Genomic DNA, 16,702 nt, shown 5'->3' on the forward strand with positions numbered 1-16,702 from the left:
CATATTTTGTCTGCCGCGATCCCCGGTAGCATATTGTGCTAGCTAATGTTAGCACTAGGTAAAGTGCATAAACTAGGCTTGTGTAATATTCGCCTGTCTTTATGTTGAATTCGTTAACCAGCGCACCTCTGTCGAGTGGCATTAAGCGTGGAAAATACCAAATATATCTGGAGGAAATATGTGTTAAAAACTGTTGTGTAATCCTCCGTGTGTGTGTGTGTGTGTGTGTGTGTGTGTGTGTGTGTGTGTGAGAGAGAGAGAGATATTAAAATGAAACACTTTCAAGTAATGCCAACAAAGAAATTTGAATATTAGGTAATATGCAGTTAGTAAAATAACTCAATAATATACTGAATAAGGCTGGATGATATGACTGAACAGTTTTTTCATAACAGATTTAATTTTAGTCACCCTCAATATTTTTTCTAAAACAAAATACAGAAAATACTTTCACAAAGTGGCTTTAATTCTGTCATTCCTCTTGTGAGTTGTATAATGGAGTGTTATGGCCAGGTTACAAGTATTTTTAATTATCAGAATGCAGTCATATTAGGATCATAAAGATGCAATTTTACCAGAAGAACATCTTAAAATATGGGAAGTCATTTTATGGAGAAGTCTTGGCTCCCTCTGACGAAACCAGCTCAGTCCAGGTGGTTCTGATACATTCAGTGGTTAAGAGGATCAATTGACCACCAGGTAAGCGTTGATGTCAAAATAACAAACAGAGCTACTGATGTAGGAGTATTTTCCATGTTGAAGAAAAGCAAAGTTTATAATGGGAGAGGGAAAATATTGCGTTTAGGTCAGCCGATGTCTCCATCCAGGAAGCCACTAAAGCCAAACAGAACTCCAGTCCAGCTCCAGCTGCAGTGAGGATGAAAAAGGGAGAAATAACCGAACGTTAACATGACAGGGAATAAACCAAATTGGGTAATTCGCTTTTAATGTGTTCCAGATGCAAAAAAAAAAAAAAAAAAAAAGCTCTGATATAAAGTTGTTTATTACTTCTGCCAGGATGTTGGTGGTAATTTTTGTATTTTTATTACAATGTACCATTATCAACACATAAGCATGTATTAGTTTTAAAACTAATGCATGCTTATGTGTTGATAATAAATAAACTGACTTGGAGAAATATAGTTAGCCAAATACACCTGGCCCTTAAAAGCAACACTTACTTCCCTACCTGGCCTTCTCTGACTCAACACTTGCTGGCATCTCCATCCTCATGTTCTGATTGTCTCTAGCAGCTGGAGGAATCAGTAATACCTACAAGCCTGTTCTGCTTCAGCTGCACTCTGCTGGTCATACTGGAATGGGGAATTAGGAGAACACCAATTTAATTTAATATCATAATACAGCAAAAGGCATATTACATCTAATTCAGAATAAAACTAATAAGACATACACAAAAACACAGAAATTATGTGAATATCCTCCTTCGACCTGTGACCTACCAGCTTAGTTTTACATTTTACATCTGGAAGAAAATATATATTGAAGAGTTACATTACCTTCCCTCATCGACAACACTGATTATGTGCTTGGTAAATAAATAATCTGCACAGTCACTTGACGTGTGGTGCAGATTAACGTGGACCTAATAACATTGGTGCAACGATCCGCTGTTTCCCCACTCTAGCTTCAATGCTAGTTAATACAAACACACATATATACACACACGCACACGCGGAGGATTACACAACAGTTTTTAACACATATTTCCTCCAGATACATTTGGTATTCTCCACGCTTAATGCCACTCGACAGAGGTGCGCTGGTTAACGAATTCAACATAAAGACAGGTGAGTATTACACAAGCCTAGTTAATGGCTTGTGTAATATTACCTAGTGCTTTACCTAGCACTAGGTAAAGTGCTACCTAGTGCTAGCACTTTACCTAGTTAGCACTAGGTACTAGTTAGTACTAGGTAAAGTGCTAACTAGGTAAATGTTAGCACTTTACCTAGTGCTAACATTAGCTAGCACAATATGCTACTGTGGATCGCGGCAGACAAAATATGTGACTGTCGTCATAAGTTGTGTAAGATTTCTTCTTTGAAACAGGGTGGACACTTTAGTAGCTGCTAAATGGTGTAATTTTGTGAAGATTACATACCATTCGCATTCTGTGTCCCGTCACCGAAGCCCTGCAGTTCGGGACAGAGTTCTGAGATCTCAGGGAGTCGGAGTCATCCGCTTTAGTCAGCTCTAACCAATTGGAACACGTCTTACATTGCTCGTCCTTAAGCCCCGCCCAGGATGTTCATGTGAGATTCGCAACCAAAGAACGTTGAGTTCAACCAAGAAACAGGAGCTTCAAAAAAAAAAAAAAAAACTTTGAATCTCAACCAAAAACTTAGGCTGTCAACCAAAAAATTCTGATATGCAAAAATAAAAGTTTCAAACAAAAATTGGTGATTTCAATTTTTAAAAAAGCTCTTTAAACATTTTTTTGGTAAAATTTTATTTTTATGATTAAAATGTTTTTAAGATCTTTTTGTTTGAAAACTTTTTTTTGATTGAATACTACTTTTTTGTTTGACATGATTTTTTTTTTGATTGAATACTACTTTTTTGGTTTACTTTTTTTTTTCTTTGATTGAATAACTGAAACAAATCTAACTCCATAGACATTCCCCCCCTCACATTCTCCCTGTACTGGAAGGATGGCCACACCACCTGCCTGAAAGAATGTTCAACTATATGTCACAGCACAACTGAAATAAAGAAACATTTGGTCTGGAACTCAGTTAAACACAACATAATATCAGTAATACGTTATGAGTGATGGAACCTCTGCTCTCCATCACAGATATGTGTTCTGTCAAATATGGTTTGACAGAACACTTAGGAAAGTGACAGTTTTTATGTTTAACTTTATTAATCCCCAGTGTTTGATTTAAATATACAATGACCTCCCATTCATGTCAGAAGGATGTACACAATGTCCATTTGGGGACTAATAATCAAAGGTTTGTTTTACCTACACTGCAAAAATATTAAATCTTACCAAACATGTTTGTCTAGTTTCTAGAGCAAATATCTCAGTGCACTTGAAATAAGACAAAAATAACTTACAAGGGTTAGATGTACTGAAACGTACATGTGAAAATGTCTTGTGAAAAAACATGCCTTTGCCATAAACATATTTCATCAGTATTTTAAGTTAAGTTATTTTAAGTACATAATATTCAAGAATTGTGTACTTAAAATAAGGTCATATATCTTGCTAGTAATAATGTGTGTTTTATTTCTGGTATACTGAGATTTTTTGCACTACAACATAGACAAAAGAAACTTGGTAAGGCTCTGTGTTTTTGAAGTAGCTAAAGACATCAAGTCATTAGTTGTATGGGAGAGATGGCAAGACCTGAATATTCATCAAATCCACTCTGGTCGCTGACGTTGTTGGTAAAGTCAGAAGTCCATACAGCTCTTGTAATTAATGAACTTTTAAAGTGCCCCTTCCCAGGCATCTTCTGCAGTCAAAATGCCATAAAAAGATATATTCTGCTGAGTATCCTCAGAGTGATTCCAGGTTTCTACATTATGATTGGTGAGCATTTGACTTTTCACTTATCAGGTATCTTCAGGTCACCCAAAGCCTTCTGAAAGGTTTGAGTTAGATCATAACAAGATTGTGGTTGATTGTGTGATGTGGCTGTGCAACACACAAACATAAAAGCAGACAAAACGGAAAGTAGATTCCACCCAAGGTGCCCAGTGTTTTCTGTCTGTCTTTTTTCTCCACCCACAGAGGGACTTTTCACACTCAAGTAGAGCAGAGCATCGGCATCTGTGTGTATGGAACAGAGAGAGGGTGTGAGACAGGAACTCTTCCTAAGGACACCACAGGGGGGCATCCGTTTTTCAAAACTACAAGAAATTCCTCAAGGTTACATTTATTAAAGAATCAAGAGCACATTTGAATGTAAAATAATGTCTTTATACCATCTGTGACTTGAAGTTCACATAGCAACTGATGGGTTTTCAGGGTTTATTCTTTAGTCAAGTCTGTAAGAAATAACATAGATCTATGAGGATCAGTCAACTTTAGATATTGTATATTTAACATGCCTCTATAAATATTGGTTTCCTTTTTCCTGCGGTCTATAAAAAGACTATAGAGTTCACTTCGCAGTGAACTAAATCTCATCTTTCCTAGAGCATAGTCAAATCAGACTGTCAGAAGTTTCCGAACCGTTGAGCTAGTCACCCAGAGGAAGAAATTCCACTTCTCTGTCCGTCTCATTTGACTGTGGTTATGCCTTTCTCTCTCTCACTATCTCTTTCTCTCTCAGCTCGGTAAAACTCGTCACTTTCCGATGATCAAATTCCGGAACAGAAAACCAAATATGGACTAAGGGGTGTGTCCCTATCAACCGGATTCGACCTTTTATGGGTTCAAAAGCCAAACCTCAAATCTCTTATTTTGATATTTTGTGCAACTAAATCAGGGTCATACTGAAAAAGAGGAGATGGGAACGGAGAACAGGTGTCAGCAGAGTTCTCGCTCTGCTGTTAGAATTTTTAGGAGCATCGGTGTCGCTCCACAGCGAGTGGAAAAAAAAAACTTTCTTATCTGTCCTGCAGCAGCGGGCTCTCCACTGAGAAGTAATTCCCTTTGAAATCGTCACGGAGCCGCCCAGCCAATCAGAATTAGCTGCGCGTGCAGTCTCTAGCCCTCCCTGTCCATATTTGGGTAATGACGTAACAGTCACATTCAAAAGGTTCCCCATATATACATACTCGTGTCAGGGCGCCCGCTTCCGTCACCAAAGCCAGTCAGCCAGTCCTAAACTTTGTCACATGAAGCGCAGCAGTAACACGGAGCGCATCCTCACACAACGGCGGTGACCGACAGAGAAATGCAGTGGTGACCCCTCCTCGGCCGGGTTCCACGCTCTTAATTAGGCTCCAAGAAAAACAACAAAGAAGAAAACGAGTCAGAGAGAGAGAGAGAGAGAGAGAGAGAGAGAGAGCGAGGGGAGAGCACGATGACAGCTAAAACTCTGGAGAAAGTGCAGGTGAATCTAGGAGGGTTCGTGCATCCTGTGGCAGACAGCGTGTACTCTGTGGATGACATCGCCGCCAGTCTGCCGACCTCGGTGGCCATCTTCCCCAACGCCGACCTAGGAGCACATTACGACCAGATGAATGTGGCAGCAGGTACGACAGACAAGTCAGACAGATCTCTCTTATTAGCTGGATATGTTTAGTAAACTGTTACAGACTTCTTCCAAAGTGTTTCTTGAGAGAAAAAGATGAAAATCAAGTGTGCTCAGTCAGTTGTAGGTTGTAGCAAAATGTGTTCATGCGCGCGCGTGTATGACCAGGTGGGTGAATCATGGTTTGTTGTTGTCCGCAGACAGCCTGATGGGCGCTGACATGAACGCAGAGAAGCGCTCAGTGGAGCTCTCCTCCTACTCCAGCGGCTTCTCCCAGCCTGCCTCCCATCGCAACCAGACCTTCACCTACATGGGGAAGTTCTCCATCGACTCCCAGTACCCAGGGAATTGGAACCCAGAGGGAGTCATTAACATCGTTTCGGGTATATTCAACGTGGCCCAGCCGCCTCCCCCTCCACCTCCTCCTTCCTCTTCAGCCTCTTCCTCCCCGGCTTCCTCTGGATCTCCTCATCACTTCTCCAGTGGAGCTTTAAGTTGCACCATGGCGGCTCAGAGCCAGGCCGACCTGGATCACCACCGTCACCTGTACTCACCCCCACCCCCTTACTCCTCCTCTGGCTGCGGGGAGGTGTACCAGGACCCTTCGGCTTTTTTGTCCACCTCTTCCTGTCCGATAGCCTCATACCCTCCGCCCTCGTACTCATCACCCAAGCAGCCCAGCAGTTCAGACGTACCGGGCCTCTTACCCATCATCCCTGACTACTCCGGCTTCTTCCAGCCGGCCTGTCAGCGGGACATGCACCCTGCAACTATCCCAGATCGGAAGCCGTTCGTCCCGTGTCCTCTCGATACATTCCGAGTGCCCCCTCCCCTGACACCGCTGAACACTATCAGAAACTTTACTTTGGGAGCTCCGGGTGGCGGCGGCTCAGAAACAGGGCAGCCACGGCTCTCCTCTGCCTACAGCCCCCAGAACCTGCCCCTCAGGCCGATCCTGCGGCCAAGAAAATACCCGAACAGACCCAGCAAAACGCCCGTCCACGAGCGGCCGTACCCGTGTCCGGCAGAGGGCTGTGATCGGCGCTTCTCCCGCTCCGACGAACTAACCAGGCACATCCGTATTCACACTGGCCACAAACCCTTCCAGTGTCGGATCTGTATGCGGAACTTCAGCCGCAGCGACCACCTCACCACGCATATCCGCACGCACACGGGAGAGAAGCCGTTCGCCTGCGACTACTGCGGCCGCAAGTTCGCTCGGAGCGACGAGAGAAAGAGACACACTAAGATCCACCTGCGGCAGAAGGAGAGGAAAGCGTCCACGGTGTCTTCGTCCTCCTCCTCTGGAAGCTCCGCGTTGGAGCGTCCGTCAGGCGGCATCAGTGCAGCCAGTGGAATCTGTTCCTAAGTCTGCTTTAAAAACTTGTTTCCCTTGGCTGCCTGACTCACACGAACTCCTTAAAGAACTCTGAGTATCAGTGTGAACGTTCTGGGAACGGGGAGCCGAACACCGAATGAAGAACTTGTGCACAGTGGTGCACTAAGACGCACAGCCATGCTACTGAACTCACAAAGATGCTTATACGAATGCACTTTGCCCGCACAGCCTACTGAAATATGAATAAATATAAGTATACATGTTTCCATTAAAAGAGGAGTCAGATATTCCCAACTTTTGAACTGTGACACGGTCTGCGCTTGTACATGTAAAATAACGGCAATAATGTTTCAAAGAACTGAAGACACGTTTAAGTTATTTCATTTAATATGTCTGTTGATGAGTGTGTTTCTCCAGTGCCTTGCTGTGTCTTTTGTACACTGACTGATTCAAGGACGCTTCTAATGCAATGTAAATCTGCCCGACAATATGTAAAGTTGGAAGACATTCTATTTTTGTATTCGGTTTTGGTGTCGCTCCGAGTTTCCATTAATTGTTGCTCGTGTGTAAAAAGTCTGAGATGTAAATATATTGAAAGATAATAGAGTCGTTTGTTGTGATGTGTTTTAAGACTTATTAAATGAACGAGGATGAGAAACAAAAGCTGCTTTTATTCCTCATGACTGGAGCGCAACGCACCGCGCAGGCATGCAGAATAACAACGTCTCATCTGAATTTATACACACTTTTTGATGTTGGAAAGTTTTATTGGGCAAATCCCTCATTGCGTCATCTTTGGCATATCTGACTCAGAGTTTAGACCCACTCACTTTTTATTTTAGTGTCACCTCAGGTTATTATCAGACACTGATCTAGTAGGTAAACATGTTGAAGACAGAAAGCAAACAAAAAAACAAACAAACAAAAAAAACCTGAACGAATCCGCGCTTTGGCACAGAGAAGCAGGAACAAAGACTGTGGGGGTGGGGGGGGGGGGGCAGATATTTCCAAAATTCCAAATATAGACACCCGATTATTTTAAGTATTCAAAAAATTGGTGATTACAGAAAAATGAGAACATATTTGTTTTCCATAAGGGCAACTTTCTCCACACTTCAGTTCTGTATTTATCAATTTTCTCTTCTATATTTGTCTATGTTCCACAGTTGTTATCGCCAAGAGAGACAAACATGGTCGGTCCAGGATATGATTTTACCAAGAGGAACCGCAGACTCAGTTCTGCACAACCAAACTTCATTCAGTTATTTGTGGATTCAACTGGATATGTAACCAATGAAATATCACACTTTAAACGACTTCTTAAAATAAAAATAAAAACACTAAAAGCTGAAAATTCGCAAACATAAAAAGTCAAATCGTTTATTCAGAGGCCGAAAATAAAGACAGCATGAGCGTCATTCTGCTTTTTTTGAGCAGAAAGACCTCAGAACTCACAAGGTGAATTTGAACAATATGAGCGTTTTAGCCATAAAATGATTAAAATTATTGAACTGCTGTAGCACTCATATCAGGTTAACAGCATTTTGTTTGCAAATGCACACCTACACCTACACTTACGCGCGCGCAACCAATGGGGAGTAATGTCTCTTCTGAATAAAAAGAGACAAAACTGAGACCTTATTCATGTATGATTGTCGTGCAGTATGCAAGAGGATGGCCAAGAAAATGTACACTAACGCTACTTAAATTAAAAAAAGAGCTAATAATCTTCATGGATTTTTTCCCAAAATATTTTCAGCAGATCCATCTTTATGGGTCTTAAGTTTATATTTTGTCTTTGTTCTCGTGAAACTCACAAGATTTGAAATGACTGCACACTTACACCAAATCAATTAAATGTTATCACTAAAGCTGCATTATTAAGTTAACTTTTTTTTCTACATTATTTTGATTAAGTTGCCTTTATAAATTATTTGTCTATTTCTGACAGATTAGACTACTTTAGTTAGAATATTTGCTAATATTTGCAGGTCAAATAAATTAGTGATCTTATCTTATTGTCTTACTCTAATTAGTTGGAAAGCAGAGTCACAAAATAAAGATGATTAAATATGATCAAACTCTATTTGAGAGACTGGTCTGCCCTACCAGCTGCTCACCAGATTCTCACTGACTGACTGCTGTACACGCTGCTCTACTGCACAGCAGCGGAGAAGCAGAGCCCAGTGGATCATCAGAAATGCTTGATAACTTAATCTATTGCAGTTGAGTTCACACAAAACAGTTCAGCACTTGAAAGTGGTGACTATAAAGGGTTAATACATCAGGACATTCCTGACAATTCCATCTCTGCTCAAGCAAACCTGCAAACCCAAGAGGAAGGTTTGAACATTTGTACAACTGATTTCTGTGTTGGAAAATAAAATATGATGATGCCATGTTCCTTTAATGTAGGTTAACAAATATAATCCTGATGAATAAGCAGAAAATAAAATATTACATATTAATGTGACAGTAGGGATGGCCAACAAGATCTCCATCAATGAATTAAGATGTTTTAGGTAAAAAGGTTGAACCTAAAGCTTCATCTAATCAGTCAGTTCATCAACAATGAGCCTATACTTTCAGAGCAGTCGAGCTCCTGTTAGCTAGTTTTTGGCATTTACATTTCCACACATGAAACTGCACCATGAGTGAGTTTTATGTTTATTTTCCTGACCATCCTGCTCTGCCTGAGGCTGCAGCCTTGCATTTGATTGTTTGAGTAAAAGTGAGCAGATTAGGAGTGCAGTGATTGCAGTTTTTTGGCCAGTCTTTGATGACCAATCTTTTAAAAGACCTGACCAGCCAATTCAGATTTTAACGGCTACTATTTTTCTTTTGTCTGAAATGTCACTAAATATAGCAAGAAAGTTGCTGAGTTGGTAACAGTGGGGTTACTACTGTTAATTGCGAATGTGCAGACCTGACCTGGTGGGCAGGTCTGTCAGTCCAAACTCTCTCAACAGAGAGAAAGAGGACAGAGGCTGACTCTTACAACTTTGTTTAGGTAAGTAAAATCGGTGGATAGTATCGGCTTCACATGTAAGTATTGGCCAATCACCCATCTCCCAAAATTAAGGAAATCGGCACAAATGAATCAGCTGGCTACGATGGCCGACAGGTACAAATGCGCAGCAACAGAGAAAACATGCAAACAAAAAAAGACAAACAAGAAGAGATGCAAACAAAAAAGAGACGTAAACAAATTAAATGCAGCAAACAAAAAAGAGTCGCAAACAAAAAGCAAATAAAATACAGCGAACAAAAAAGAGATGCAAACAAAAAGCAAATAAAATGCAGCAAACAAAAAAGAGACGCAAACAAAAAGCAAATAAAATGCAGCAAACAAGAGATGCAAAAAAAAAAAAGAAAAAAAAAAGAGACGCAAACAAAAAAGAGACGCAAACAAAAGACCCTTTGCTCGACCAAAACAGATGAAGATGCCTCAGCACTGCGGCATATTGTTGATCAGATCGACGGACTATTGACGTGAGGGCTCAACAGACAACGTTTCGCAGGCATGCTAATGGCAGGCACCTATTGTTCTACACCCAATAGAATGTCTGTTTATTATTATTGGGGCCTGCGGCTCGATCTCGAGAAGGGAGCTATTACTTTTATTGGGATTCGGAGTTACCATGGCGACGTAATTTGCGAAAAAATGATGCCCCAAAATCCCATTAAAGTCAATGGAGGGAGGGAAAAAAACCCCTTAAGAAACACTATTTTTGAGGAATTTATGTGTCGTCATAAATTGACTAGAAATGCCATTCAAAATTCAGTTTGTAGATACGTCCGAGATCTCTTCTAAAGTGAAGACGGTACGTCAATACCAATTATGATTTGTCCACAACTTGTCTCCAAGCGACCCAAAGTTTTCGATTTTTCATAAAATTAGAGTGTAACTGAAACCAACTGCCGCTCCGCTAGAGTGAGAAAAAGAATGGATTTCTGACCCCAAAATAATTTTTAAATCGCCACCACGCCTACAGGTATCGCTCTATTGGTATCAAAGTCAGTCATGACATTGATACGCATGCCTGCTCCCGTAAAATGTTTTCGAAATTTCCCTACGGCTTACTATTTTCTTTCAAGGTGCTTTAGAGCAAATTCATGGGACAGGGTAATCTGACACTCTCATCAACTGTTTTCCATACATTTCTGAAAAAATTCAGAGCTCAGCGCACACAATTTTTCTCTCATCGCTGTTATTACTGTGAGTGAGGTAGAGATATGAATCGCGGGACTATCGGATTCATATCCGATTGCGCTTCAAACGTTTTTGAATGTATCACGGTTCTGAACGGGAAGGAGTGTTCGGACTGCTTTTTTTAGTGAAACTTGTTGGCTCAAACAGATGGAATTATGGGTGCGTTCACACTGCAGCCTGAAGTGACCCAATTCCGATTTTTTGGCAATTCCGATTTTTTTGCCGGGGCGTTCACACTGCCAGTAAATGCGACCTGTAATGCGTTCTGCAGTGTGAACGGGGAAACGACCTGAAAGTGTCCCGCATGCGCACTAGAGGGCGCAATAGCGTCAGCGTTCTCAGTGTTCTGTCAACTGCCATAAAAAGAAGAAGTGCACAGTGTTTGCGGAAGTAAACATGGAGGCTAACGGTGGAGCTTAGCTTACATATTTGAAGTTGTTGGTCCGGCCGGAGCAGCATATTAACAACTTAATCCTCATATAGTGAGAATAGTGAGATTTGTTGAGAATCAGTGACGTTCAGTTCGGATGAATGCGACCTGAACGTTAGGTCAAGTGACGTGGGGTCAGGGGAGGTAGGTGAGGCAGAGCCTCACCTGTCATCATGGAAAAATAATATATAATAGTAAAATCATTTTTTTTATATATTGCTATTTTCACCCTGTGGTTTGTATAGAGCATTGTGTTGAACATACATATCTATTCTCAGTGGAGCAGAGGCATGGTTATTAGTTAACTGTGGAGTTAACTAATAACCAAACTAACTTGCCTTAGTTTGCTTAGTAATATTGATTTAGAGGTTTCCTTCTTAGTTTATCTAAGGTATAATGGCATGGTGTAATGTGTAATGATAGGACACCTTGAACTTATTTTCTGTATTCTTGTTTATTCTAGGAAACCACACATACCTTCATGTAGACACACATTTATGCCCATCCATGTTCATTGGATCAATATCTGTGATACAGTTTGGAATACAGAACAGTTAAAGGATCCTGCCTCGTGTCTTCATTAAACATCTGGTGCACCTCATCCTAACATCTGGTCCTGAGCTGAATCCTGGCCTGAGTGGTGTTCTGGCCAACACTCCAGGTTGAGAGCGGTGACAAACCTGAAGTTCTAAAGTTGAAGTCCTTCAACTTTAGAACAAACTCACAACTTCCGTTTTCAGCACTTTTTGTTTGCATCTTTTCTTTTGTTTGCTGCATTTCATTTGTGGTTGTAGTCGTTTTTCTTTGCATCTCTTTTTTTGTTTGCTGCATTTTATTTGCTTTTTGTTTGTATCTTTTTTTGTTTACTGTATTTCATTTGCTTTTTGTTTGCGTCTTTTTTTGTTTGCTGCATTTAATGTTTGCATCTCTGTTTGCAAACATTATTTGTTTGCGTCTCTTTTTTTGTTTCCATCTCTTCTTGTTTGCTGCATTTCATTTGTTTGCGTCTCTTTTTTTTGTTTCCTGCATTTCATTTGTTTCTGCCTCTTTTTGTTTGCATCTTTTCTCTGTTGCTGCGCATTTGCACCTGCCGGCCACTGTAGCTGGCCGATAAATCAGTGCCAAACTATCACTGCTTTCTTGGCCTGGTAAAACCAGCTCCTGGTTCTAAATATTTGTTTTGTCCAGAGGGTCTGGACTCAGGCTTGTGACAACAGACTGCTTCCTGGAAGCGTAGACTGTGTTAAGGTTTTAAATTTTACCCAACTGCAAATGTTTGCCTGTGAAGTATGTAATGTGCCCATTCAATGTTAAGCTTACCAGAAATTAAAGTCCACTTATTGCGTTTCAGTGTTCACCCTCTTGTTTCTTAGTCCCATTAGAAATGCTGATGTGTCTTCAGAATTAATTACTCATTGTGAGTGATCAAGAACATGGAAACAAATCTCTTTATATTCATTCAAATGATTTGGCCTGACAGTGTGACCTGAGCATGAAGCAAACCTTTCCTTCATCCCAATAAGGCTGACTGGACCACAGAACTACTATATGCTGCCGGATAAGAACCGGGGTGGATCATACTGGTGATGATGGAGGCATTCATTTGAAATAAGACAAAAGTTAAGTGGAAAGGTGAATCATAAAAGCTGAAGGCTAATAAAGTTGAGGATTATTCACGAAGATCCTCATATTTATTACTCCATTTACACTCAACAGGAAAACAATAATTATGGCAGATATACAGACCTGTCTAGACTCAGAAGAAGGCACACTATAAGGTTATGTAGCATACAGTAGCATGATAGGAATGATAGTCAAAGTAGCATTTTATGTCATTTCTAACACTTCAGTAGGCCATTAACATGCTGTCTCCATGCATTCAGTCACAATAAGTCAAGCGACTATACATCAAAACATCACAAAGCAGCAGCTTTCTGCTTTATCAAATAAACCATAACTATTTGGAAACCTTGAAATATAAACAAGTTTAAGGCTTAACCAGGTTTTATAGAATGTAGTGTGGGCACTTGGGAAGGACTAAAAGTATTCAATAAAAATAGCATCATTGCTAGGTATACAAATATTCACAATAAGGCAGGCGCAAGCTTTGGCTTTAAGACATCACGATGCGGAGGTCCTCTGCAGCAGAAACTTCATGGGAAAAGCTGCCACGTTTCTAACCATAACACATTGTTTGGCAAATGACATTCATCTGTGTACAAGGTAATATATGATTCAAAGAAATATAATATCAGATTAGGAATGTCCCTTCCTGGCCACCTTCCAGATCTCTTCCTGTAGAGTTCAGGAACAGAGTATTCCGGCTGATTCTCACGTCATAGGTGGATTCCCTGGAACGGCTACAGAAAGTCAGAATTCCTGGTGGATGGATGAGTTGATGTCTGGGTATTGTTCCAGTAGGAGGGGTGTGGCTCAGATGGAGACCACAGGGCCTGGGTAAGGTTCCCCCCCACACCAGAACTCCTCCGGCTGGGGGATTTCAAGAAGCCACCCTTCATTCTCCTTCTTGTCTCCCAGCTGCTCTTGGTCGACCTTAGCACCCGTCGCCGGCTCGGCCTCGCTCCGCAGGACTCTGTAATAGTGACAGTCCCGGCCGTCGTCCGGGTTGTAGGGAGGAGCCAGGATGTCCAGGAAAGCAGCCGGCCCGTCCACTGCATCGATCTGGTGGAGGTTATCCTGTACAGGCGTGAGGAGGCATGGCCCGCTGTTCTCAGAGTATTCAGCCACGGAGCGGAGCACGGAGCGCCACACCACTGCCGTCTGCAGCGGAACCAGGGCCGGAAGAGGTGGGACAGGAAGACTGTTCTCCAGCTTGTCCAAACACCTGACGTTCACTTTTCCATACAGGACCTGTGCAGATGACAGAAAACTGTCAAGGTTAACGGTAAAAACTTCAATTTCCAATTCTTCCTTTGAGTCTACCTTTCAGCGCAGCAAAGAACATCATTTCTTTTAGAGTCTGTGACTGAAGTTGTTAATATAATGCAAAAACAGAGAAGTTCCAGCCTGATCCCAAGTATCAGCCTGGGGTTCAGATCACAGTAATTCTGACTGATGTGCAACAGAGTCTGACTACAGTCATGTGACCTCCTGTCCAACAACATAAAAGCTGGAAATTATAACATCTGTAAGGTGCCAGAAAACTATGATGGAATCTGAAAACTAGTGTTGCTAACATGTTTCAAACATAAAGTAAAAACAAGTCAGTCAACAAGGGATGAACGATAATGATATCGACACAAGCATCACTATTGATCCAACAAATAAAACTAGGGTGATTTTAACAACCAATATTTATTTCCATCTTGTTGCTGCTTGTTTCTGGAGGGGGAGGGAATGAGGTTGGTCATGTGATGGTGAAGTCAGCTGTGTGGTCGTTTTTTTTCCAAGGTGTGAAATGGGAAGTGTATGATGTCGGTTATCATCCATAACAGCAATATTAATATTGGACCAAATTTTCATATCAGTGCATCCCTACAGTCATCATTTCAAAGACCTTTGAGATAAAGTATTAGATAAGAAAGACTTTAACTCAAAGTCTCTGCTGTAAAAACACAGGTTTTCGGACTGAGATGGTGCATCTGTTATTTTAAATGAATGAATGAAAGACACCAGCAGGAGGAGCCCATCTGGTGAAAGTTTTTTTTAAAGCAACAATAATAATTCCTATGATATCATTTTTGTCCAACATGTATGACATCCAAAAGCAGAAATTCTCTCCAAACTTTTGTAACGTGATACAATTGTAAACATTTCAAAAATAGTGCTGAAAAATCACCTAACACATAAACTTCAGATGTATCTTTGTCAGAAAGATTGCTATAAACTATTAAAGTAAAAGGAACAACATAATTCCTCATAAATGTGCTAAGCTTCTGTGAATCTTTGTTGATTGTTCTGGTTTTGGACACAAAATAGCCAAGTTGGGGTTTTCTGCCTGACATACTCAGCTACTCTCAAATAATCTCCAACATTCATCACCATAATTATTCATAACATATAATAAAAAAATGTATACATTAGGATAGAGATATAGTCACTTTCAGAGAGCAAGAAGTGAAGCATCTAGGTTCTATACATATGCAAAGGAGATTTGTAATCCTTCAATAAAAACTAATAAATACTCATTAAACAAATTATGTACAAGTCTTATAAAAGCACAATTAAGTATTTTCGAATTAAATTTCTATTTGGTGCAAAAAATGTGGTCCGTCATCACCAGCTGCAACCCAAACATAATTTTAATGACTTTAACAACAATTTGGCTAAATTAGCTACTACAATTAATGAAATTAATTAAGTACTTTTGAATAAAAATAATTATTCTCTGTGGCTCTTGTACTGTAAAGGACAACAGGTGTTAGAGGTAGTTCCGGTGGATTTGATGTTTCCACAGATAAAGTTTACACATTAACGTACAATATAACCTTAGCAGTGGCTTTCAAAACAGGGTCATTTTGTTCTCATAGCAGCATAAGATGCATACAAGATACATAAGATACATTTAACTCAGGTGGAGTTAAATGTTAAAAAGAGCTCAGGACAGACTGGCAGTGAGAGACCTTGAGCATCCCGTTCATTCCTGGGTGATCGTGGAGCGGGATGGAGGTCCCAGCCTTCAGCAGGAACACCCCCATGCTGAACACCTCCGTCTCGCAGATATGCATGTAGGTGACTGGGGGGCTCTGAGGTGCAGCTGCGCCGGAGCTCGGTTTGTTTTTCGGCGGAATAATTTTCAGGTCCTTGGCCCGGACAGAGGTAACTAAGGAGATGAGTTCATTGAACTTGTCCGTAACGACGCTTCCGTCCCCGTTGTTCGCAGACCTGCAGTCTTTAAACGTGATAAAGGCCTGCTTCGCTATTTTCTGGATCAGGGCAGTTTTGTTGTCTCGCGGCATTCTGGCTGCGGTGGGGAAAAAAAATAAAAACTAACGGTTAACAGGGAGTCCCTGCTCCGCTGTAAAAACAGCTGAAAAAGCCTCTCACACACCCTGTTGTCTCCGTGTGTCTCACAGCGCTGCTCGGTCCGACTTCAGAAAAGACTAGATTGACGAGTTTCCAATAACAGAAAATAATTCATGGTGATAATGTCAAATTTCACCGCCACATACTAGCCTCCCACATCACATTTTTCTTCGTCTCGCCCCCTACACGTCCAACCTCACGGGGCATGCGCATAACAAGAAAAGCAACCTGGGATATGAAGTTCCATTAGAAAATAACAGGTTTAGATCGTGTCAGAATTTAACAATGAATCAGTGTAGCTTATTGTTAAATTCTGATTAAATTGATTTGATTCTTATTTTTAATAGGCTACCATTCTAATTTATGAAAAACGGGTTGGGGGGGGGGGTGCATTTCTGCTAATGACACTACATTTCCCAGTAGTCCTGAGGAGGCGACAGTTAGAGAGGGGAAGGCCAGACAGGCCATTGAACTCTCCGCCACCCCATAGACATAATATAAGCATAGACGCCTCATGGACCGCTCCGGCGCAGGAAATACGGCGGCCATTTTGGAGCGGT

At 41.1% G+C, this 16,702-nt stretch overlaps 2 protein-coding genes and 1 long non-coding RNA gene across 3 annotated transcripts; 1 reads left to right on the forward strand and 2 right to left on the reverse strand.

The window, feature by feature from the left end:
* Positions 1-445: 445 nt before the first annotated feature.
* LOC106939639 (uncharacterized) lies at positions 446-1,366 on the reverse strand. Its single transcript, XR_001422887.1, has 2 exons — positions 1,190-1,366; positions 446-867 (listed from the first exon to the last, which is right to left on the reverse strand). It is a non-coding gene; the product is annotated as an uncharacterized LOC106939639 (long non-coding RNA).
* A 2,706-nt stretch (positions 1,367-4,072) lies between these two features.
* On the forward strand, positions 4,073-7,258 carry egr2b (early growth response 2b). Its single transcript, XM_015022109.1, has 2 exons — positions 4,073-5,175; positions 5,375-7,258. Exons 1-2 carry the CDS (start codon positions 5,004-5,006, stop codon positions 6,541-6,543), a joined length of 1,341 nt encoding a protein of 446 aa, XP_014877595.1. The 5' UTR covers positions 4,073-5,003; the 3' UTR covers positions 6,544-7,258.
* Positions 7,259-12,813: 5,555 nt separating this feature from the next.
* LOC106939641 (2-aminoethanethiol dioxygenase-like) lies at positions 12,814-16,360 on the reverse strand. The gene is made up of 3 exons (XM_015022108.1): positions 16,168-16,360; positions 15,740-16,080; positions 12,814-14,027 (listed from the first exon to the last, which is right to left on the reverse strand). Exons 2-3 carry the CDS (start codon positions 16,073-16,075, stop codon positions 13,590-13,592), a joined length of 774 nt encoding a protein of 257 aa, XP_014877594.1. The 5' UTR covers positions 16,076-16,080; positions 16,168-16,360; the 3' UTR covers positions 12,814-13,589.
* Positions 16,361-16,702: the final 342 nt, after the last annotated feature.

Source organism: Poecilia latipinna, unplaced genomic scaffold, assembly GCF_001443285.1.
Source record: "Poecilia latipinna isolate Pla-1442-1.1 unplaced genomic scaffold, P_latipinna-1.0 Scaffold2933, whole genome shotgun sequence".
Classification (NCBI taxonomy): Eukaryota; Metazoa; Chordata; class Actinopteri; order Cyprinodontiformes; family Poeciliidae; genus Poecilia; species Poecilia latipinna.